We start from the raw sequence: 24,159 nt of genomic DNA, 5'->3' as shown, positions 1-24,159 counted from the left end.
GATCCTTATTGGACATGTACTGTAGCTGAATGCCTGAAATGCCCTCGAATCCAAGGCCCACCACCTTGCCCTATTCCACCAGTAAGAGATTGACAAAGCACTGCACTTTTGCGCTGAAGGATGGCAGTGCTGTGTTGACCAAGGTCTGCTTCTCAGAGGGACAGGACAGGTGTCTCTCACCTGGGGCTGATGCCAGATGTCTTCTCCACATTGGAGGCGGACCCTCGGTTGTGGTACGGGTCACGCTCCATCTTCCTCTCACGGCGGGAGGGGGCTGACACAGAGATCGTGTGCCCACGAGGTCGGTGCCCGCTGGGTGAGAGCGGGCTGGGCTGGATGGCTGGGAACTCCAACTTCATTCTTGACGTAGAAGTTGTGGCAGTGGCTCCTGTAACCGTAGGAGGAGCCTCTGGTTGGGGGTCCACCCCCACAGAGATGTCTTCTGCCTCAACTTGAGGAGGGGCTCTATCTTCCAACTGCCCACTGGGACCCTCTGCTGTGGTTGACCCTGCCATCAAGCCAGGAGCAAAGGCCTCCTGAAGGGTCTGCAGCTCTGGCGAGGAGCTGGACTTGTTAAGGGTCTGCGTGTGCTGGAAGGGCAGGTCCATATCCGGGGCTCCTGGGGTGGAGGCCGCCGCCAGCGGCTGGTCGATGGGGATGGCACCCTCGCTCACCTCCTCCAGAGTAGACTTGTCCTCGTCCTGACTGGAACTGGACGACGACTGTGGATGGAGTAGAAACTCTGACTAGGAGACCAGAAGGTGAGAGCAGCGAAGGACTACAAAGTGACCAACCCTTCACTATTGCCTACATGCCACCTGTCCCTAAACTGCCAAGGCACCATCACATCCTCTTTGTACCTCACCTGTACACACTGCCTTTGTACCACATGCACCCTACTGTAAACATCAAGCCCCACCGTCTACTCACCCTACTGTAGGGGCCCCGTGGTGTCCGGCTGAACTTTTCTGTGCTGATGAAGATAGGCTCCGAGGTCATGCCTTCAAACTCCTCACTCTCGGGAGACTCAGACGGTGACTCAACAGCCCCGCCCCGCAGCCCTTCCTCCAGGACCACCACAGAGTCTGCGGCATGAGGGGGAACAGGTACCAGGGCTTTAGACTGGTGATAAAAGTACATGTACAAGCATGCATGCAAGCACACCATTGTACACACTGAAACAAACACAGGATGCTGGTTAATTAAGGGGGGAGGGACCAGTTACAGAACTTCATCCTTCTCCTGAACGGTTCTACGCTTTCCTAGTTCAAAACATTTAGCCGGCGAGAAATCACTCTTTTTCAGATTGCTTTTCTCGGCAAAAGTCCACCATGACCTCACTTCAATCCTTTGGCTAATCCTGTCTCTCAGTACACTCTTTGTCTCACCGAGTGCAGTGAATAAGGCAGGGACCAAGGAAAGCCAAGAGTACTCTAGTTCCAGCATGTTTGCACTTATTCAGCCACCCTGTGGCTCCCTCATTGGCTCAGGTGGTTAAAGTGCTCTTTGTTCACGAGGCTGTCAAAATCGACCCTCTTGTCCAGGAGGCCTACAGGACACAGTAAACCAGCACTGTTCATCCTCCAGTTAGTGCTCAGCTCTCCTGTGCAGCTCCACAGTGAATAAAAGCTTTTTGACAGGTCCTTCTCTGCAAAAATATGCCATTCAAATAATTTAATTTTTCTAATTTTAAATTTCTATAAAAATTCAGCTTTCGTTCAACATACATGCACAAAAATTTGAAGGAAGCAGAATTCAGGAGGAAGCTCAGCTTCCGCTGCACAACATGCCCAACGTAGATCTTAGTCTTCACCTGCATCCTTCACCTGTGTGCAGGAGGAACGCAGTACACAGTGCAAGTGCTCCGCAGTAACTCTGCCCCATCTCCTGGGCTCCACCCCCCATCAGAAGTGGTGGGACATGCATGCCAATCAGAGGGAGACACAAACCAGGGAGAATCACCACACAAGCAGCCTACTTTAGGGTGCAGCTACATCCTTATCCACCACTTTGCCTCTTCACACATCCAGTCTAGTGAGGTTGAAGCCCAGACCTTTTCAACAGCAATGCTCCAAGCTCCACAGAATGGATCATTGCATCAGGGAAACTCCTACATCTCAGTCAAGTGGCTTTACTGCACAATGCATAACAAAATGCCACCATGTAGCAGCAAACTTACTGAATGGACACAAGCTGCAATGACAGCCACCTACTGTCCCAGAAAAGCTACAGGGAACGGAGGCTTTGCTCAGATCAGGTCTTTGCTTCAAGAGTCTACCTTCATGCGGCATTAGAATCTTCAGAAGCAGGCTGGTGGGACATGGAGGGGGGTTAGAGGAATCAAGGTGTACGAATCATGAACAATGTCATCTCTGGATGGTTCAATGCTTTGATCTGTTTGAGAGGGGGTGGGACAGGGGTTTATTCCTGGTCTCTTGCTAACATATATACATACAGCATATATGTGTGTGCGCGCACCGGTAGCGTTGATTCAGCGTTAATGATATGCAAAAGATCAACGGCCACAACTGATGTGCCAGAGTGTACCTGCCCAGGAAATACTCCTGTGTAACCTGCCAGGGGTGTCGGAGAGGCAGAGGGAGGACAGAGAAGCCACTGTGGAGGTGGTGGGACAAGAGGGCAGACAGACACAGAAACAGGTTTTCACACAGGTTTCTGGACACTGGGATGAGGGGCAGCAAACAAAAACAGGTACAGAGCATCTATAAACACATCCCACAAAAACATAAGCCACTAATCATTGCATACAAAACATAACCTAGTATACAGCGCACATGTTGACATGTCCACACAAAGTAGTGGTATGAAGAACAGACACCAAGATTTGTGTCTCAAGTTCAAAACTCTAGTTATGGCTCACAAAAATGATCTTCATCCTCATGCCTAGAAGACCTGATCTCGCAACACCCCAGAAACAGTCCTATACTTTACTACTTCTGGTCACTTGGTTGTTTCATTCATAAAGGTCAGAAATCAAAAGTCTGTAGGTTCTCAGTTTTGGCCCCCATGTGGTGGAAAGAGCACCCTCTGTCCCTTAAAAGCTGCTGAATCCCTCCCATTATGCAAAAAGAGTTTCAAACCCACCTCTCTCCTGACAAATGGGTAACATCATCTTCTATGATTATCTACACATTTGCTATGTGAATGTCACTTCTACAGGCAGCTACTTGAGGTAAGGTGAACTAACAACATGGTGGTATCAGACAAGCTGTGATTTTAGAATCCTGTTTATGTGTCTAAAGCTCTTCATCCGTTGTTGATGCACTTCTGTTCACTCAAGTTGTATGTCACTGCAGAAAATAATAAATGTAAAAACAAATGTGTTTAAGATTCTTCTGTAGGAGGAAGTGAGCTTGCGTGACATTTCTTCACCACAGAGCATCACCTGTCCAATATACCCGGGATGGCCGAGCACTGTGAGAAAATTATGGCAGATGCTGCCCCATGTCACCATCAGGTACCTCGCAAGGGCATAGAACTGACAGCTGGTAATTTCTCGCAGTTAATATTTGCCTTGCTAGGCAATGCACTGACAGCTAAAATCAAATCGTTTCAAAAAATAATTACAGTAATCACTAAAAGTATATGAAGATGTAGATATTTCTATCCAATCTCTTCACAGGCTTGCTGGGAAAAATGTAATTAGCAGTCAAATTCATCTTTTATTTGCAGCCAAATCAATTAAGTATCACAACTGCGCTGAGACGCCATTACTGGGAATTAAGAATAAAATGAGTATAGCGCACAAGCAGGCAGGCCAGGCGGGTTTGTCCCGACATAGGATTGAAAGCCAAGAGTCTCCCGTAACTCCCTGCTCCCCGAGATGCTGCCAGGCATCAAAAACAAGCCTACCTGTGTTGGAGCGCTGGATGAGAGAGGGTTTGTGAGTGTGGATGGAGGCCGCAGGGGTGGGGCTTTCGGGAGGGCTCGACTCCTTGACGCTCTCCATGGCCATGAGCACGCTGGACAGCTCCTGCAATGGCACATTGCCCAGCTCCGAGGAGAACGGACTCGGTGGGTTCTCTAGGCGCATCAGCCAGCTAGTATTACCTGTGTGACAGATTGAAATAGCTGTAGCTACCTGGGTGGGACACATACTGGTAAGGGACTCAAACGCACACCAATATCTTGTAATCGTTAAATATGGGACAGGAGTGCTGACCCTCACACTAGCAATAAATATTGCAAAAATCCTTTTACTTTGAAAATTAACCTTTTAAAGGATCTACATGTAGAGTTGACTACCCATGCAGTGACAGATTGTCAAACTTTTATAAAAACTTGTACACCCACCTCTGACCAAAATGGGCTTAATATTTTATTTAATCCCACAAAACATCTATATGGGGTTGAATTACGGCTTTTTTCCCCCCCAGTTGAGGGGGGGGGTGGGGGTTGTCACCTAAAATGGAAAGGTTACCAAAATAAAACCTTATTTTTTAGCATATCAACACAAACATTTTCTCAAAAAGTACTGAATTGAATCACTAACTGAAATTATTGGAAGTTGTACCGTGACCTCTGCAGGGGCATGAATCATTTTTAGAGCATCAGCATGAGCTTTGGACTCAAACCACAAGAGAAACACACTGGATATTCACGTTATAAAAGCTGTTTAAGTAACTGAGTTACTGTTTACATTGAATACTGATGTTTAGAAACAATCTGCTTTTGTAGTTGAGTTAAGTTTACCATAAACAGTTCTGTGATTGGTTGAAACAGACAGGAAAACATAGGAAGTGGGAAGCAGGAAGTACATACAGCACTTCTAATGACAATGAAGCAAAGCACCGATGTGCTTTGCACAGTAAACTTAGCAGGCAGTAAATAAACTGGGTAAAACTTCCATGTTACCAAGGGAGGGAAGGGGGGGGAACCTATTGCTTTGAGCAATAATGCTGTTGTGTGTGTAGGTTATACAGTACATATAAGTTGTCAGTCGTTACAGGTTTACCCCACCCTAATCAATCAGGACTGTCAGATAAGGGAAAGTTTGCACACAAATGCGCTGCTGATATTACCTGTGGGGGGGACATGAACACTCACATCAGTGTGGTTTTTTGAGTAACAGAGCAGAACATCCCTATACCTGGAGAGAAACCCTTAGCCTAGTCAGCAGGAGAGGCCTTTATCTCTAAGGTATAGCCCTGACAATATCACCCCCCTACAGCTACTGGGAAGCCATGGAACTCATGGGGCCTGTTTTAAGATTCGCCTCTTGATTACTTGACCCAGATGACTGCTTGTTTATCATTTCTGCAAATCGAAAGCCTTGATTAAAAACCCCACTTGATTACATCTTAATTTTGTTTATGAGGCTGGATAGAAAAGAACCATTAGCTTTTTTTAGGTCAGCCCTGGAGACAAGAATGGCCTACAGAATTTTAACACATTTCATAACTGAATATAAATGGGCCTTACTTTCAGCCCCATTTCAGTAATTAACATTATGGATTCTGAGTATTTCTGCTGACAACCAAACAAACATGGACACTATGGTGCCAGAGCATTCCCATGTATCTCCTCACCTCTCGCCACTGGCTTCTTGTAGCTGCCCGGATCAAGTTCAACATTGTGGTTACAGGCTAAAAGACAGACAAAGGTATTGCCCTGATACATACAGGGCCTGATCACTCCCTACACCCTAACAAGAACACTGTACTCCTCCACCTCTGACTGCTTGGTGGTCCCCACATACAAGGAGTGCAAAATCAAAACCCTGAAGGTTAAATTTATTTTTGCTTCCAATGTAGTGGAATGAGCTCTCTATACTGATCCTAGCAAACAAGAGTCTCAAACCCATCTCTTTCAGATCCATTTCTCTCCTGATCACCTAACAGCTACAAAGAGTCCAACAGCATCTGCATTTGCTGTTTGGTCACTTCCACATGCAGATACTGGAGTGATGTGAACCAGCAACATGGTGTTATCAAGTAAACAGTACTTTGATAATTCTGTGTTTAAAGCTTTTGTCTGTTCATGCACTTGTTTAATCCATGTCACTTAGGAGAAAAGCATTTCCTAAACCAATAAAATCAGTAAATCACTCTCTAGATCGGGATAATGCATCAATGCATGGCTGGGAAAATGTGTCCCCACCTGAAGGTCTGCGGATGTAGACCTCCGCCCAGCCCTGGGTGAGTATGGGTACGAAATCTGTCAGGCCAGACTTGTCTCGTTGTGCTGCCCGTGGAGGAGCGGCTGCTGCCGCTACTCTCGTATCTTCAGCACGAAGAGATGCCTGTCTGTCCAGGCCAGTCCCAGGGGAGAACTCATCAGAGGGTGACACCAGGGGGCTCAAGCTTTGGGTGGGTCCGGCACGTAAAGCATGGCCACCTGGAAGGAAGACAGGAAGAACCGAAAAATGCTGACTGAACCTCTGCCTTCCTTCCTGTACCAGGAGCAGAGCATGTACAGCAAAATCTACATGTAAGGAACCATTATCATTAACTACTAATCAAATACATCATTCCATCTACAGCAGAGTTTGACAGAAGTAACATTTAATACAGCAAAAAACACTATGCTTCATACTGTTCAACATACCAAGCGAGGCATTACTATTAATATGCACTGTAACACAAATATGCTCAGTTCTGGGCAGACAGTAAGACAAACAGAGCAAATAAATCACTGGACCACACCGTGACTAATTGAGCCCACCTGAAATAGAACGAACCCGGATCCGCTTGGACCTGTTGATCTGCTGGCTGGACTGGGACTCTAGCTTGGCTGGGGCTTCTTTGGTCTGTCTGGTGTGGAGGGTTGGGTCCGACCTTTTGGTAAATTTCGCACGACAGCTTGTGGGTGGACAGAACAAGAGCAGCGGCAAGTTCCAAAATGAGAGTATGCATGTGTGCGAGTGCTGGTCTACCTGGTCATCTCGCCTCCTCCTGACCGCTCCGCCGTGTCCAAACCCAGCAGGGCCTGGGTTCGCAACCCTCCACTAGTGGTGATGGTGACCAGTTTGTTGCCCACCAGCCAAGTCAGGCTGCGCCCACCTGCCAGCAGGAACTCAGCAATCGGAGACCTTGCAGAGACGGTTCAACCATTATCTCAGCAACACCCACCCGCCAATCCCTGCACCATATAGTCACAAAAACTGGCCATACTAATCGGTCACACCCAACCCAAATGTATGAGATTAAAAATAAATGCTGTATTTTCATGCACACAACGTACTGTGGCTAGTAACAATGCACCACTTGGCGTTACATGGATTTCTTGCACAACGCAATCCCCAGCTCACCTCTTGGGCAGGGCAGAGAAGTTAGAGAAGACATAGCGGGCCATCATGTCCAAACAGGTCTCTGTGAGCTCTAGGTGGACCATCTTGAGCCCATCATCTGCTTGTGCCATGGCATTCTCATCAGCCGAGCCCAGACTGCTGGTGGTGATGGAAGTTTGCATCCTGCAGGAGGAGCCAGAAAGCCCAAGTGGGATAGGAAGACATTTGCCAATAAGGCTGGAAGTCTTTTTCATTCCATACCCAAATCATAAATACACACAAACCCCCGCCAGCTGCGACTTGGTATGAGCAAGCATCATGGAGGCCAATGTGGCCGCTAAGTGGCAGAAGCCATTCAGTTCAGAGTGAGCACTAATAAAAACCCAAAGAGCATATGACAATGTTCAATTTCCACTCAGCGTTCAAAGGCAAGCATCTTGTAATTCAACATTTTACACTGGGGTGGAAGAAGCTCATAAGCCTGTATTACCCAACCCTTACTATGTGCATCTCCAGCACTACTCTGCGAAAAGTGGGCAGAGCCGACTAAACTGGTGCCACAGCTTATAAACACAACTGGCATCAGAAGTTTCTAATTGACTTTCTTCATAAAAGTCACTTTTAAAACCAAGATAATCAACAAAAATAAGACATTACTCAATTTACAGATTAAGTTCTGTAGAAACCTGACAGAGCTATAACATAACATTTCCTAAACTTCATTTACACTGTTATCACCTTCATGCTACATCACACAAAACTTTATTACAAGCAGATTGTTGATAGATGTGTCCCATAAATGTGTGTGATGCTGCTTATCTTGTTACTGAATGCAGAATCGATGAGATCATAGAGGATTTTTCCTCCAAAGTTGATAGATGCCAGTAAAGAGCAACCAGACAGGTCACATTCACTCTTACACAAAAAATTAAAACAATTAAAAAATAAACTTCACAAATTTGTTACAAAAGATATTCCTGGCGATGGGGCACAATACGAAAAACCTGACCCGTATTTTATTTTTTGGAAGACTTTTTACAGAAAGTGATTTAGTTAATATTTAACATTAAAGTTTTCAGATTGCTGCGGCACATTGTTCAACAGTAAAAGATTAAACTGCTTCTTGGGTTACTTACACTATTCAAATGTTGAATATGGTGGCATATTTTAATCATACAGATAAGTTCTCTTTATTTCTGAATTTCAGGGATTCAGAGGAATGTTTGTGATTATTACAATCGCTTTCACATGTGTATTAAGCATTTTATATCTTTAAAAGATATATTACCACAAGCTCTAAACTGATGCATTGAGGATGTAAGAAACTTGAAAATTGTGTTGACTGGTATTAAAGGATGCATTTTTTTTTTGGATCCTTTGTGTTATGGCAAAGTTTGCACAGTACTGTTTTTTGAAAGGAATTGTGGGAAAAAAAAAAACCAATTAAAAGAAAAAGGTTTAGTAAGTCCTTCTAGAATGGTGGGAGGGTGGCCCAAAAAAAAAAAAAAAAAGAATTACATATATAGTTCTGCCAGATCATACCAAGTCACACACAGCATCCAGCAAGATTGCTGGCAAGCAGAAAGATTGTCTGATCTTACGAAAGTAATGATTTCCTGGGTGTCTCCTCTGTCTAGTGGACACACCTCCAAAAACAGGAAGAGCACAGCCCCTTATGTATATATCAACCCACTATACTTCCCCCAACAGCTACACCTGGGACTGGGTCACCCCTGCTGGAGCTTGTCAACCAGACCTAGAGGATGGCTCCTACTCATTTCCATCTCCCTTCATTTACATCATTCATTATCCCGTTGCCATAAAGCACTACGACTGATTCAGAGTTGCCACTTCATGGCATGGTGAACGTTTTGCCACCTTTCCCAAAAGGCCTCCAGGTGACTGACTTGGGTCCCCATAGAAGCAAAGGACATGGGGCTTGCTGGGACTCAGTGCTACCAATGTAGTGCAGTGAGTGATTCACTGCAGTACTAAACTCAAACAAGGCAAAAAGATACCTTGCTACAATAAAAGGCCCAACTCCCTTAATCTGGTCAGCAAACAGCCCTCTACTGCCCCCTTTTGAAGATACATTGGTAGATCAAGTAGGAATGACATCACCTCTCAACATCTGTCATCTTTGCAGCACATGCTCTACAACATTCAGAGAAAAAGGCACAAGAGGAGATGGCAAAACATTTACTGTAAGCACGCTGCAACTGTCACTGACATTGATCATTGTTAGTGATCTGGACAAATCAGGTCAAACAAAGACAACTCCTGACTGATCAAGTTCCTGTGCCATAAGATACAAGCTGATTATGGTTAAAATTAAACAGGGCTCAAGGACTGAAATAACACTCAAGCAGCAGGCAAGGTGTAAGGAGTGTAGAGAGAGTGGCAGACCCTGAGTGTTAATGTATGGAGCCCCCTGTGGCTCCCTCAAACCCTAAGAGAAAGGAGAGGGAGTAGCCAACTGCTGAATGAATGTCAGGCAGTGAAAACCCTGCCAACCTCCTCCTACGGCTGCGAAACATGCATTAAAATCTGCTCTGAGGATCATGTCTTTCAGGCCATTTTTAAACAGCAAAAAAAATTTTTAAATAAAAAAAAATGAAAAAATAAAAATCACATCTTGTAACCATTCAAAACCATTTAACACAGCTTTAAGAAAACCTAAGTTTCATAGGAGCATGCAAAAAAAACCCATCTCTCTTCTGGCATGCATACCCTTATATCTCCCAACACCGCCCATCCCACAGCACCGGCACCACCCACCACCCAGTCCCCATGGCAAGAGCCCGCCCACAGGAAGCAGCAAGGTTCGGTTCCCAGAGGCTCTACCTGCGCACCGCGTGCTCCGAAACACTGATGCTTCGGGAGCGGAAGGCGTCCATGGCCGACAGATCTTTCAGCTCTTTAACGGGAGAGTTGCTACCCGGACCCTGCTTTGCGACTTTGGCCGTCCGGAGACTGCCATGGTAGGGAGTGGAAGGACAGGGGGGGGGGGGGGGGGGGGGGTAGTGGGGTGGATTATAGTGGCCGCAAGGGAGGGTACGCCCACGGCAACACCCAGACAAAAGTACCAAACAACCATAGGTTGACCGGTAACAAATGGGCAAAGGTCACGGAGGGAGTGGGTTGGGAAGGAGTCAAGGGGCAGAGCAGGGTATGGTCAGGGCAGGTCACAGGCCAAAGTTCAGGGATCAAGTAAGTGGACGGATCCAGGGTGTTGGGCCCAACCACCACCAGCCCCAGAGTGAGAGTGGAAGTAAAATAAAGAGTAAACAAAAAAGTAAATTAACAGCAGAGCACACAATGCAACCAGAACAGAAAAAGAGGCAGATTAACACAAAGAAAAATAACTATGCATAAAGGAGGAAACATCTAAGCATTTCAAAAACAATCTGCGAACATGGCCTGATGAAGGGAGGGGTACACGTGAACAGGAAGGAAAAATATATATAGCAATGGAATTTTCTGTACATCAAAATCAATGATCATGGGCTGGCATTTCAGGATAGCTGCATAAAGTTAATCACAGGTTGATGCTCGGCATTTGGATGCTGCCTGGATTCTCTTCCACCAACATGGAGGACTATCTGTACCATGGTTCACAGGCAACATTGAACCAGGAAATAACCCCCACTGTTCCAGAGGAAGGTGAGTTGCATTTCCATTCCTCTGATTCTGCCTCTGAATTAACTTTCCCAAAACATTTAGCATGTTTGCTCTGATCACAGATGAACTGTTTTTGTTCCCCTCACCTCCAAATCAAGAAATTAAACTGCAGCCCTGAGTTTCGTTAACTGACCAAAAGGGGGAATCCTTCACTGAGCAGAGACAGCCTTTCCAGGCTGACTCAAACCCAGGGGGCTAAAATGCAGAGCTCAAACTGTCTGGAGTTGAATACACTGATGTGAAGGGGTGAAGAATGCAGGGAAGTTGAGGAGGGGGCCTGAACAACAGAGATGGGAAGATGCAAAATGACGGTTATGGTTGGGCCAGCTGAACCAGGTAGAGTGGGTGGGGTATGCAAATTAGATGTAGAGGTGGCAGACAAAGCACAAGAGCAGAGTTGGTTTGAGGTCTGCTGTGAGAACTTGATGGAAGGACGGCACAGGTGAATTTGCAGGATGGGCCGGGGGGGGGGGGACTAATCCACTGCGCGTGATTTGGGCAGTGACAGGTAGGATGAGGGTCACTGTCGGAGAAGATAAGAGGGAGGGTAAGAAGGAAGGGGTGGAACAGTCGGGTGGGAGAGGGAAGGGAGACCCAAAGCCTTTTTTTGCGGCGTCAAAAGAGACGGCAACATGCGTGAGCTATCATCCCATCAGCAGAAAGCCAAACTCGCTCACACAAGTTGCTGTGGATTTTTTGGGTCCAACCTCCGATTGCTTGGACAGAATTAATATTAAGCCAGTCAGTTCTGAACTGGTCGGCCGACACTGGCTCAGAGGGCAGGTGTTTAAGATGTGGGTCATTTTCATTCAAAAAGTTGGACATTGTTGTGTGTGAGCACTCCCGTGTGAGTGTGCCTTTCCTCCGTAGAGAGCAAGAAGAATATTGGAACATTAAAGAGACCTCCCTGATCCTTTCAAACACCTTCACACACCACAAGGCACAGGTTTTTCCTCTGATGTCATGTGAAATGGTCTGAGGAATGGTCATAAATATCATGCAAATGACTAAATTATTCACATAAAGATGGAAAAGGGTGTTACAAGGAAAAAAAGAAAAAACTCCCTAACAAATAGATTCAGAACTTCACAAGGTTATCCAAGAGAATAAATGTGTACTGTAGGAGGTGACAAACTTTATCATGCTGCCACTGAAGCAGGATCCAACAAATATGCTGAAAACCTGTACTTTAACCTTTTGATGATCCTGCTTTTAAAAACAAAGCATGGGGCAGCCCAAGTCTCAGAACTGCAGAATTTAAAGAAAATCAGAACGTGTGTGTTAGATAGCGCTTTCCAGCTGAGTGGTCAGAGGGACAGAAGAGCATCAAGCTAAGTGAAATCCCTCAGAGAGCAAAACTCAGGGCACCAGTCCAACCAAGCGCACATAAGAACTGGCCTCAGGAATCATGTGACAGTGCCAAAAGCGCATTTATGTGTATGTGGGTATCTGAGTGTGAGAGTGTGTTCAAGCAGGGGTGCTTTGGGGTGTGTGTGCATACCTCTTGGGCCTCTCGTTGAGGCTAGTGCTGCGAGCACGGAAGCTGCTCTGCTCGTGTGTGTCGTCAAAGGGCAGCAGGGCATTGGAACGCAGGCCCTGGAGGGAACACAGGGGAGCAAGGTGAACCCACACACAGATCACAGCTGACATGCAACAACCATGCATACATCACATACACCTAACATTAACCCTAGAAGTTATGCTGGCTACACTCCCATTCTAACCCTAAAAAACTGGGGCAGCAGGTACCCCGCTGGCTTAAGCTGTACAACTGTAATTGAAATACCAGGCTTTAGCACCCCTCTCCTGCAGGAGTAGCCCTGACCAAGGCACTTACATTTTCTCCCCATTTAGCTGGCACATTTCTCCAAAGCAATGGCTTTACTAGGGAATTAAAGCAAGATGTGGAATTTGACCCTGCAACTTCAGAATCCAGAGGCAGTAGCTCTGACTACCTGCTTAACAGTTTCCATGCAAGTTTGTTTACAAGGTAGTTCCATGATTACCTGTTGTAGCTTGGTGTAGAAACCCAATGTCACCTTGGAGAAAGTTGTCACATAAATAATACACTTCTATCATGCCTTACTCAGCAAGGGCCTCCCACCTTAGTGATGTACTGCACAAAATCTTTGCGGAAGGGAAGCCGACAGCGGATGAACCACATGGCAATGACATGGTGTGCCAGGGAGACAATGTACTGGTTAAACCTTCAAGGAGGACAGAAAGGGGGGAAAAAAAAAGCAAACTATGTGAACGGCTCTCCAGACAGACAGGCCACAGGTCTGGAGAGCCACTCACTTGGAGGGGTTTGTGTACGGAAGCGAGATGGCGAACACGCTGACATACTGCTCGGCAACAAAGTTGGCGTACAGGTGAGGAAGCCGTACCAGTGCTGCAACACAGAAAACACACCTTTAGGAATAAAAGCTCTAACCTGAATGGAAATTCAGTCTGTGTAAAGTAATACAGAGAAGGACCTGCATTAGCATTAATGCTTACAGCATTAAATCTCAGGCAATATTTTCTCCCATTTGTAAATATTTACATTTGATCTGTACGATAAGTTATCATGAAGATGTTTTGCACTATGTAGATCTCGTAAAAAAACGGGTTCTGTCAGTCAAGCCAGGTGCACCACAGTATACAGTGTGATACATGTCTAGATGAGTCGTTTTGCAAACAACTTTTCATCGTACCCCAATTTTTTGTCCACCTGTTCATTTAAGATGTATGAGAACAATTCTACCCTGTTGGACTATGAAAATTTAAGCAAATTATCTGTTGCCTACTCTAACAACTCAAGACTTGAGCTTGATCAGAATACAAGTAATAAAAGCACCCTAAAAAGGCACAGGGATGTTCTACATGCACAACAGGGAAGTGAAGTAGGCCTTACTGGACAGGAGCTCCAGCATGGGTGATGCCATGGTGACGGTGGCAGAGATGTGCGTGAGCTTGACAATGAGAGCTGGCAGCAGCTTGATCATGATGTCGGGCATCTCCACCGTACACATAGTGAGTGCCACCACGCACTGTTTGGCACAGCGATAGATCAGGCCTGCCTCCAAGCACTGGACCAGCTCTCTCTGAAAGAATGTACACACAAAAACAAGGATCATCAATGGCTCAGCTGAAAGCATGAGAAAGCATCAATATTTAAAGTTCCTCCTTTTCATTTACCAGAGCAGGCACTGCCTCTTCAACTGAACTGAAGGTAAGCAAAGAAGGGTATGAAAAGGGAAGGAGATGGTAATACAAAGAAGTTTCACCATGAAAAACTTGTAGCTTGACCATTTGTAACCCAAGGAGCCAATGTGGACCTTGATACAAAGCGTCGGGCAGGCATACTACACTTTCTTCTGTGAAAAGCAGAGGGCCACATTCCACCAAAATTAAACAATTGCTCACAGTCCTTTCCTGCTGCAAGGCATGAACAGATTTTAGTCCAAGAGAAATGGAAGGTCCATGAAATTCCTGGGGAGGAGAATCAGGAGCCAGATCCAGCTCACACACTGTGGTGGAAAGGAGGGCAGCAGAATTTTCACTGCTACAAAGAACAGTGATTGAGTTCCCAGGTAACAGGGAGCAGCACCATACTTTCCACTTATAGCTCCAACATTTTAGCCTTCAGTCATTTAATTTCTGCATTTTCTTGGTTGAGGAAAACATATTAGACGCTTTGACACATTAGCTTTCTAGCACATCTCAATTTAGCCATTTAAATCTTGGGTCAAGACTTTAATAACTTGTCCGACTTTGATATAGCGATACCAAGGCTGTTGCACTACCTGCAAAGAACGCTAGTAACCTAATAGCTCAATATTGGATCAAATTAATATAATAAATGTCAAGTAACAAAGATCTCTTAAAGTAACAATTGTTAAAAACTTAGTCATTCCTCTATTTACAGGCAAGGCACTGAAAATCCTGACTATAGTTACATTTAAAAATTAATACGTTTTAACTGAAAACTACATTAAAACAAGAACAAAAAAAATAAATGTATAACTGAAATTAAGTTCTCTTCACAAACTTACTCAATGCCAACTGAATTCATCCCATAAAAATGTGCAATGTTCCATGTCTTAATAATCATCAACATTCCACAGGAATAGGGGCTGTAAACCCTGCCAAAGTGACTTTGTTCAGATTTGTTTTACTGCCATCTCCCAGTTTGGGGGGGGTCCCCACAGTTCACATTTGTGCTGCTACAGACACAAAATATAGAAATATGAAAAATTAAATTTTTAGAAGCAACACTACAGGAAACTTCTCTGAAAATGTTAAATGATGTCATCCAAAACTTGAAAAGCCAGTGTATATTTTCAGACTAAACTAAGGAAAGCCAGACTAAAAAGTGAAAAATTCTGGTCTAGCGTTCTCTTCCATTTAAGTGGTCATCTGGCACTGATGTGTAACAGTCTCCCGTTACTGGTACATGCTTCTCATTCCTAACATTAAATTAATCTTCTGCTCTATAGGGCTCAAATCTACACTGTTGCGGTCATCCACCAGACCAGAGCAATATCAGATTTACTATGGAAACCACTGAGCATGTCTGTCATACCAAAATTTCATACCTTTAACTACAAAGATTGTGAATGATAAACTTGATTTATGAGAATAGAAAAAAATTGATTCTCAATTTTCTCACTCATGTCCTAATGGGATTGAGGGACAGCTGGGGTTTTTCCCTCAAGGTAATAAAGGAAACACTGGACAACTGAACTGAAGAGCAGATATGTCCAATAAGGAGGTCTGGAACCAGGACGAGGGAAGGATAGTACCTGTCGGGACTGCTCCAAGAAGTTGTGGTAAGAGACCAGAGCGGTCAACACAGGCACCACGGCAAGCTGCACATCTGTGCGCGAGAACCCATCTGGAGTCTTGCGCAGCCGCTCCGAAATCAGCCGGTCTGTTACCTGCAACACGAATAAAGTAATGCATGAGGTCTCACGGAGGCGTACAACTGGACAGTTCACATGCAGAACAACCACAGATGGTCCTTGACTCACAATGGAGTTGACAACTTTGTCATAAGTCGACTTCGTCTTTAGTCAAAAAGCCCCTATACTGTATTAAATAAAGCAAAGAAACAACTGACGTGCACGAATGCTACATTTTATAATCGGGCTTTGTTATGTTCATTTATTTCACACAATTCATGTTAATACACAAATAATGAAGTATTACATTTTCATGCAGAACAATCAGAACAGTCACTTTGCTAACTTTTGGAAATAAAATGTAACTTTCTGTAAAACAAAACATTCTGTAAATGTTTTTGTAAATAAAAAGGTCATTGCTGATAGATGTTAAATCTATAAGAAAGACATTCCTTGCAGCAGAGCAGCAAACTGATTACATTGTACAACACATGGAGCAGTTGCCACAAAAAAACAAAAAAAAAAAAATTCTGTGACTCAAAAGTAAGGCTGACTGAACAGTTGTTGTAACTGAATTGTCATAAGTACAATATAAGTCAAGGACTACGTGTACACAAAGATTGTCAAACAAATCACTGTGCATGTGTGTACGAGTATGGCGTCACCATAGAACAGAGTGTGGAGCACAGCTGATCCACACTGCAGGGTGAGGAGAGGATCAACACTTTGTACTGCAGGGTCGACGGCATCTTGTCCAGAACCAACTTCAGAACTTTCCAGTCTGTCTCCTGAGAAGGGGGGGAGAAGAAGATAAACAAAGGAAACCATCAGCAAGAGAAATTATGTTGCCCTCAGGGCTCATATCACCACCAGTAAACCACAATGGTAAAAGATACTAAACCTAGAAAATGTAAAAAGGGGGTAGAAAGGATAAGGGGGGGAGCAGTGCCTACCAACTTCAGACACTGCAGAAGGGTACAGAAAGCCAGGGAGTAAGGCAGGCATGCTGTGCGTATGGATGCAGGCTGGGCTGCAGGAGCTGGGCTGCCTGCAGGGGGTGACACCGTTCCAGCAGGCTTCTTCTCGCTCGCTCGCTTCTCAGGCTCCCTGAAATGAGTTGAAAAGGATGGCAGAAAAGTTAGATCAGTAACACCCAACCAGTCACCTTCTGATTGCAATAATGCCCACAACAGGAGCAGCAGGCTCACCCCATGTCGCAGTGGCAGTATGGACTGAACCGCAGAACTCCATCCTTGTTGGGTACACCGAGACGGTGGAGAGAGTCTGCACGCATCAACAGCAGGAAATCAAACACCTACAGAACAAGAGAAAAGTGACTCAAAATACATCCTCTGCAAACCAGAAAGGCCACTGGTTCACAGCCCACTTCTCATGAACTGTGGATGCGCAATCTGTGACGGGGCAAACCCCACCTGTAAGCGAATGCTGCAGGCGACAGGGGAAGTGTACTTATTCTTGTAGTGCAGCTGCAGGTGACTGATCAGCAGCTCATATACGCGGCTGACATGGCTCGCAGGGAGGCTGTACAGCTTGCTCTGCAGCAGAATTGGAACAATAACCATCATAATCAATATTACACCATAAGCAAACGTCACCCAGAGCATCTCAAACTAAAGTGAGATGTTCAACACTAGATAAAGGTAATATTCCTGTCAAACGCTTATCAACCATTATTGATACCTGACTCCTTTGTCCAGGGTTCCTTACAATACTATGTTTTACACAAGGCTACTTACAATGATTTGCCCATTTACACAGATGGCTAAGTTTTTACTGTACTGATTCAAAGTAAGACCTTAGTCAAGAGAACAACAGAAGTACAGTCCTTTTAACTGCAATGGAACTGCTCTAACCACTATACTACCTGTTGTCCCTACACTACTAGGTAACATTTTTAAGATAACCTTTCAGAACTGTGAAAACTATATTCACATTCCATCATCACAAGGACTGATTTTCTCTGGAAGCTACATTTTCAACCTGGCTCACACTTCCAGTGCAGTGTGTGATTCAAGTTGTGCTCGCTGCAACAAGATAGGAATCAGCCCCTCGAACAAAGGTGAACAAAGGTAAACAAACCTGCAAGATCTCCAGAAGGCCCAGGACAGCCGTCTTCACATCCTCCATGAGAGAGTCGTCCCCTGACTGATCTTTCTCAGGACCCTCCGTAGGCCCCAGACAGGCGAGGGAGCGACTAGCCACCTGGGTCAAAAGGACACATCAGGTTTGATGCACTCATGCACACCAGCACTGAAACATACCTCCAAACAGAGGAACTACAAATAGCTCCTTATTGTTTGCTCTATGAAATTCATATCAACTGCCCTCTCTTGCCTTCTATGCAAGAATATCCATCCATATGGTATGTGTGACCCTGTTGCTGAACCATTTTAGGTATATTGGGAGGAAGTTAAATAAGGCTAAACTGGTTCATCGACAACAATGCTTAGGATGCTTGGGTTATTAGTGTAGGACGAAACAATCTAAGTGTTAAACTGGCACAAATATAATGAATGGGAAACAAAAGTTGCCAGCTCAGCAGGTGGCTGTTATGCTGACAGCCTGGTCTCAGAGAGTGATGTGCTGGCAGCTTCCCCCACCTTCTCGATGATGTCTAGCAGACTATTGAAGTGGTGTGTGCTGCAACCCTCTGCCAGATCCACCAGGAGCTGTGTGGCCAGCTTGCGCACATGCAGGTCACGGTCCTCAGCGATCTGGCTCAGCTGAGGGATCACCACCATCTCGATGAGCTCTTCCTATGCAGACAGGCAAAAGGGCCATATTACGAACTGATAATCAACAAAATATTTGTTCAAGACCAGTTATAATCTACAAAACAGGCAAAGGATGTGATCACACAAGACTCTATAGCAACAATGCTATACTTCACCTGAGACCTGATGGCAGATTCTATTCAAAAGGCAGCCCTAAAATCAAATGATCTAGATTTTGGTCTTAATGTGCTGGAACAAACTCCCTCTCTCCCTCAAAGCTGCTGAATCCCTTCTGGTATTAAAGAGTCCAGCACCACCTGCAACAATTATCAGACACCCCTCGACTTATGCAAAGACCATTATTCAACCCCTTACGCAAGTCAAAAGTTAAGCATGTCAGATTCTCCCTCCTCACCCACCATTCACCATAGGCTAGCCTATACTAGGCATTTGTTGCAAACAAGGGTATATATAAAAGATAAGGGGGGAAAAAAAAAATTTCTTAAAAATTACACAATTCTCTAGTATACATGACATTTCAAATGTCTGATATTGTTTTCATGCTAGCTGTTCCTTTCACGTACAGCATCCTCCACTATCGTATTTATAGTCGATATGGCTAAATCTAGTTCCCATACTATAGACAATCTTTGTCCACCTTCATTATTTTCATCTCCAGATTGATCGCTGTATGCCTGTGAGAGGGTTCTCGTTTTCCTTACACATTCACCAGCAGGCATTGCAAATAATGAAAAGGGTAGAAAATGTGTGTGTGTGGGGGGGTGCACTACACTAAGGAAAGGAGACGCTTTCATGGTACAAAATGTTCAGAAACTGGAAAGATGCAGCTTCCTGCCTTGTCTGGCTACACTGACTTGCACTTAACGCATTTCAGATGTGCGTAAAATAAAAGGACTATCCATAAATAATGTATATGCCGGGAATTTACATTAAATCCAGATATACACAAGGCAAATTCATGCAAGTAGAGGCGTGTCCTTTTATTATTTGAATGAAACTTCAATAGGCTGCTACTCCACTGACATGAACAGTAACATGCTGGTACCAGGAAAACAAGTTATATTTTGATAAACTCATGTCTGTCTAAAGCTCTTCATCCTATCAACGTACTTGTTTGAGTTGTACGTCACTTTGGAGAAAACTACTAAACAAATGTAGCAGGCAATTTTTATGCAGGCAGGATGCTGAGGAACTGGTTCACACTTCTGTGCTGAGCACAATGGACTACTACAATGCTGTCATCAGGCTGTCTATCAGATAGTATAGAATGCTGCTGCCAAATCGATTACAAGAACTGGGATGTACGCCCACATTACACCAGTTTTTGTTTTTTTTTAATCACTGCAGTGGCTTCTGGTTAAGTTTAGACTAGATAAAATCTTACTCAAAATACAAGGCAATAAATGGCATTGTTCCAGCTTACCATTTTCTTTTATTGTATGCAGGTTACTATAAATTTCCTGCGATTAATAACATTTCAGTAGGAGGGCACATCTTACAGAACAGAAAAACTTCCAGATGTCAGGGATGCCCCATCTGTCTCAGCCTTTAAATTTAAATCGGGTAGCACGGTGGCACAGCGAGTAGCACTGCTGTCTCACAGCGCCTGGGTGGCGTGTAAGAACATGGGTTCGATCCCCGCTCAGTCCGTGTGGAGTTTGCATGTTCTCCCTCTTTCTGCATGGGTTTCCTCCGGGTGCTCTGGTTTCCTCCCACAGTCCAAAGACATGTTGTTCAGGTTCCCCTTAGTGTGTGAGTGTCACAGAGAGAGTGTTTCATTGGTGTATGGATGAGTGACCCATTGTAAGTAGTGTATCTAGTAGTGTAAGTCACCTTGGTGATTAAGATGTGTGGGCTCATAACACTACATGGTATCCATTATAAGTTAAGCATCCGCTAAGTGAATAAATGTAAATTCAAAAGCAAACGGATGAGTCTCACTTCTGCACACCATAACTGACGTGATTCCCGTTTGCTGCATCTCTTGTCTTTTAGTATAAACCTGTACTCTCGTTACATTGAGCTACTATTCCTTTCTTTTGGTTGACTGTAGTTTCCCCATCTCTTCTAGATCTGAGGAGATAAACGGTAATACCAGCATTTCATGCTGACAACAGCATGTCATGGTAAACAAAACCAGGATATCTCAACATTGCATGAAATTATTAGTTTCTAATGACTGCACAAAACGTTATAAATTGCTGTATTGGTGGTGGTAATGATGACAAAGAGGAGCTCTGCAAGTGCTCTCCAGTTACATTTCAGCTTCTTGCTCAACAGCAATTCTGGGAAAATGATATTAAACATGTCCTCTGTGGCTTTGCAGACTCTTCATCCACTTTTCAGCTTGCTGTCATGCAACAGCACCAGATCCCACCTTCTGTCACAGTAGACTTCACATCTGACCACTGACCTCATAGATCTGACGGTTGATGCTTAAGACAAACGAGAGGACGTCCAGCACTTTGATCCTGATAGCGCTGCGGCTTTCATTCCTGCTGAAGACAGGGAAAGTGCTAGTAATTCAATGATGCAGAAACCCTGCTAACTTTTCTTTCTGTTTGTACTTGAAAGTATAGTTTGAAATAGCCTTAAATCCTTCTGTGGAAGACTGTTTACACAGACATAAGTGTGTTACGTGCCACATTACCTGAAGAACTTTTCCACCAGCCTGTGTAAACTCTGGATCCAGCCATCCTTTGCCGGCTGGATGGACTGGGCTCGGTAAGAGATGAGCGTCAGCACAGATGATTCCTGTGAACACACCACAACAGAATAATATTGCTGTGACAGCCCAAAAACAAAGAACACAGGACACAGAGATGGAGGCGCAAGAAATAGCTAAAGGGAACTCACGGGCCGCTTGTCAGAACACTTCTCCACAAGCGCAAAGAAGCGCTCTGAAGAGCCATGGTAGCCATTCTGCTCATACAGCTCCTCCACAGTGGTTAGGAGTTCATGAACAATGGTCTTCAGCTCATGGCTCCCAGTCGTCTGGTGGGCAAAAACAGGTGACCCTACCATCAGTGAGCTGCACCCTCCAGGTACTCACCTCTCACCTTTTGAAATCCTAGCTCATCTCTGCAAAGTTGAGCCGATGGGCTCCTCTGGGTTTCTTCCTATTAATTTCCCGGATTACTCATTTTTACGACTTCCACACACTAGGTGGTCGGTCCTCATCTTACAATAAGGTTCTGTACCCAAGTAGACTTCATTGCAAGTCCAAAGTCCCTTTATATTATAAACCATTATGTTGCAAGAATGACAAGACAGACAAGAATTTTGTCTATCCTGTGTTTTATGCACCTACTCGATCAATGAACCTCGGTGCAGCAAGTGGTAGGTAAACTAGGTTTGCTTGAGACTCATGTCTGCAGCTATGTCTCCTTCTCTTAATGTAATGCATAAATTGCATTTTTGCTGAGATATAAATCACTTTGGACAAAAGTGTCTGGTAAATGAATGAATATAAGAATGCTACATTGTGTAATAGACTATATTTTTCCAACTAATTTCAGTATTTTCATCTCTAAATCTGTTGTCTTTTGCTTTTTCTTCACAGTACCCAACAGTTACTAAATTTTAAATGGCAAATTAAAATAAAAAGTAGTTTTAAGGGAATTAAAAAGTTTTGTAGACAAAATTCAATCTAAGCCAGACACCCACACACTGAGTCAGTATTAGATGTGGGACCTTTTGGTAGCGTGCTCAGCGATGTTATACCACAGCAGGTCATCATTAGGTGTTATGACAAAATGTTGGGACTCAAAAATGATATAGGATTAATGGAACATCCATTTTAAGTCCAGGTCACAAATCACATACGCTAGAGCTCATGAACTGCCTGCATTACTTTGAAATTCCTTCAGCTTGTTCACTTGCCTTCCACCTGCTTGTTAATATTCATGCTCACCTATGTGCCCACATGGCCAGTTTGCCTAAACACTTGTAATTATGAACATTTCCAACTTCTTTCAGTACCTGTCACACCTGTGGTCAAGCTATTCATCTCTACAATACAGCCCCCCCCCCCCCCCCCCCCCCCCCCACCCCCCACCCCGCCAGGCGAGCCCACCTGGATCTGCTGCAGAAGCCTCTCGATGATACGGAGCAGAATGTCCCAGGTGACCACCTGCAGCTCCCTGCCATATTTCTTGATCAGCCGGGTAACGGAGAGCACAATCTCATAGGAGACTACCTCGTTGGGGCAAGTCATGGCCTAGCAGAGATTGGGCACAAAGAAATCAGGTATAATCATAGTCAGCACCATTTTTCCATTAATGATCAGCAAGCAACTTGCTGAATCTCCCCCTTTACTCAGTGTGAACAAGGAAATCATGTCAAAGCTACAAGATCACATTACATAAAAGATCTGAGGTCTGATCTAATCCTCATTTCATCCTTGGACAAAAATTCATTATATAACAGGTCACTGACACCACCACAAGATAACACAGAATTTACAGCAATATTTCTGCAGGGAACCCTCCTGGGACTTGGGCCAACCACCTTCAAGTTAGTTATATTTATTAATTTAGCAGATGCTTTTCTCCAAAGCGATGTACATCTCAGAGAAAATACAATTTGTGCATTACATTAGGAAAGACATAGTTGCAGACCTGAGTTTTCAGTAAACGTAGTTTGTTTCCATTTTATGCATCGATGTTCATCGCTTAAGTGGGTGCACAAAACTCAGAATAGACAAATTATGATCACCAGTTGCATGTCCTTATCCACCATTCTACCAAGTGGCACCATAGTTCTCAGGTAGTTCAAAACATTGGCAATTAGACATACTGGATGACAATGACAGAGGCAATAGATACAACAGTGCAACTTAAGGACTCCAGTATGAATGCAACCTCCTGCTGTAATACCCTTGACCAAAGTACTTAACCAGAACTGATAGTTAAAATTGCCCAGCTAAACCTGACATTGTACATTTCCTTGGAAAAAAGCAAGAGACAAAGATAACGGTACTAAGAGGCATCACCTCACCTTGTAGAAGGAGGGTAGAACCAGCGTGGGTGTGTTCTTAAGTGCTGATAGCCTGTGTGCACCCCACAGTGCCATCCCAACAAAAAAAACCGCACCTCGCAGCAGAGCAGCATCCTCCATATAAGCCCTGGGTGATGTAGAGAGGGGAGAGTATCAGTCATGCTATTCAAATTTCAGTAATTCAGCTGTAGCTCAACTGAAAAGAACAGACTGGCTAAAAAAAAATCAAATTGTTAAAACACATCATGCTCTACAAGTGAGAAGAGCATCACAAGTGCATTTGGCTTTGGGTAAAACATTGCTAAGTACAACTGTAGATGAAGTAAAGGTAAATATAAAGCACCACTGTAAGGGGCACTGTAGGGACAAACCTATCTTCCATTAACCGGCACATGGTGTAAATCGCGCTGTGTCCCAGGTGTGTCCCTAGGACCTTCCGCATCAGCTGCGGAGAGAAAAAAAAAAGGGGCACAAATGGAACTCAACGCGTCGAACAAGCTTAGGCAGCAAGGGGTGTGGTGGGGAGAAAACGCATTATCAAGAAACCCAATGCTGTGTTGGATGAGACTGAAGGGAAAGGGTCTAGGAA

General features: G+C 44.5%; 1 protein-coding gene across 1 annotated transcript in view; it reads right to left on the bottom strand.

Annotated features, from left to right (window-relative positions):
- The window catches only part of tsc2 (TSC complex subunit 2), a 34,484-nt gene that overhangs the window by 5,354 nt on the left and 4,971 nt on the right, over positions 1 to 24,159 (bottom strand). The window contains 26 exon segments of the mRNA XM_029259371.1: positions 181 to 722; positions 931 to 1,085; positions 2,548 to 2,616; positions 3,874 to 4,071; positions 6,121 to 6,357; positions 6,685 to 6,797; positions 6,896 to 7,051; positions 7,271 to 7,432; positions 10,094 to 10,222; positions 12,432 to 12,526; positions 13,035 to 13,137; positions 13,229 to 13,322; positions 13,827 to 14,016; positions 15,718 to 15,852; positions 16,482 to 16,604; positions 16,770 to 16,923; positions 17,025 to 17,131; positions 17,250 to 17,372; positions 17,917 to 18,039; positions 18,438 to 18,593; positions 20,986 to 21,067; positions 21,223 to 21,326; positions 21,429 to 21,566; positions 22,648 to 22,791; positions 23,571 to 23,697; positions 23,942 to 24,015. Of these exon segments, the coding sequence (XP_029115204.1) occupies positions 181 to 722; positions 931 to 1,085; positions 2,548 to 2,616; positions 3,874 to 4,071; positions 6,121 to 6,357; positions 6,685 to 6,797; positions 6,896 to 7,051; positions 7,271 to 7,432; positions 10,094 to 10,222; positions 12,432 to 12,526; positions 13,035 to 13,137; positions 13,229 to 13,322; positions 13,827 to 14,016; positions 15,718 to 15,852; positions 16,482 to 16,604; positions 16,770 to 16,923; positions 17,025 to 17,131; positions 17,250 to 17,372; positions 17,917 to 18,039; positions 18,438 to 18,593; positions 20,986 to 21,067; positions 21,223 to 21,326; positions 21,429 to 21,566; positions 22,648 to 22,791; positions 23,571 to 23,697; positions 23,942 to 24,015 (3,833 nt within the window).

Source organism: Scleropages formosus, chromosome 2 (assembly GCF_900964775.1).
Source record: "Scleropages formosus chromosome 2, fSclFor1.1, whole genome shotgun sequence".
NCBI classification, from domain to species: domain Eukaryota; kingdom Metazoa; phylum Chordata; class Actinopteri; order Osteoglossiformes; family Osteoglossidae; genus Scleropages; species Scleropages formosus.
The sequence above is the reverse complement of the archived record's forward strand: the minus strand, read 5'-3'. Positions and strand labels throughout refer to the sequence as shown.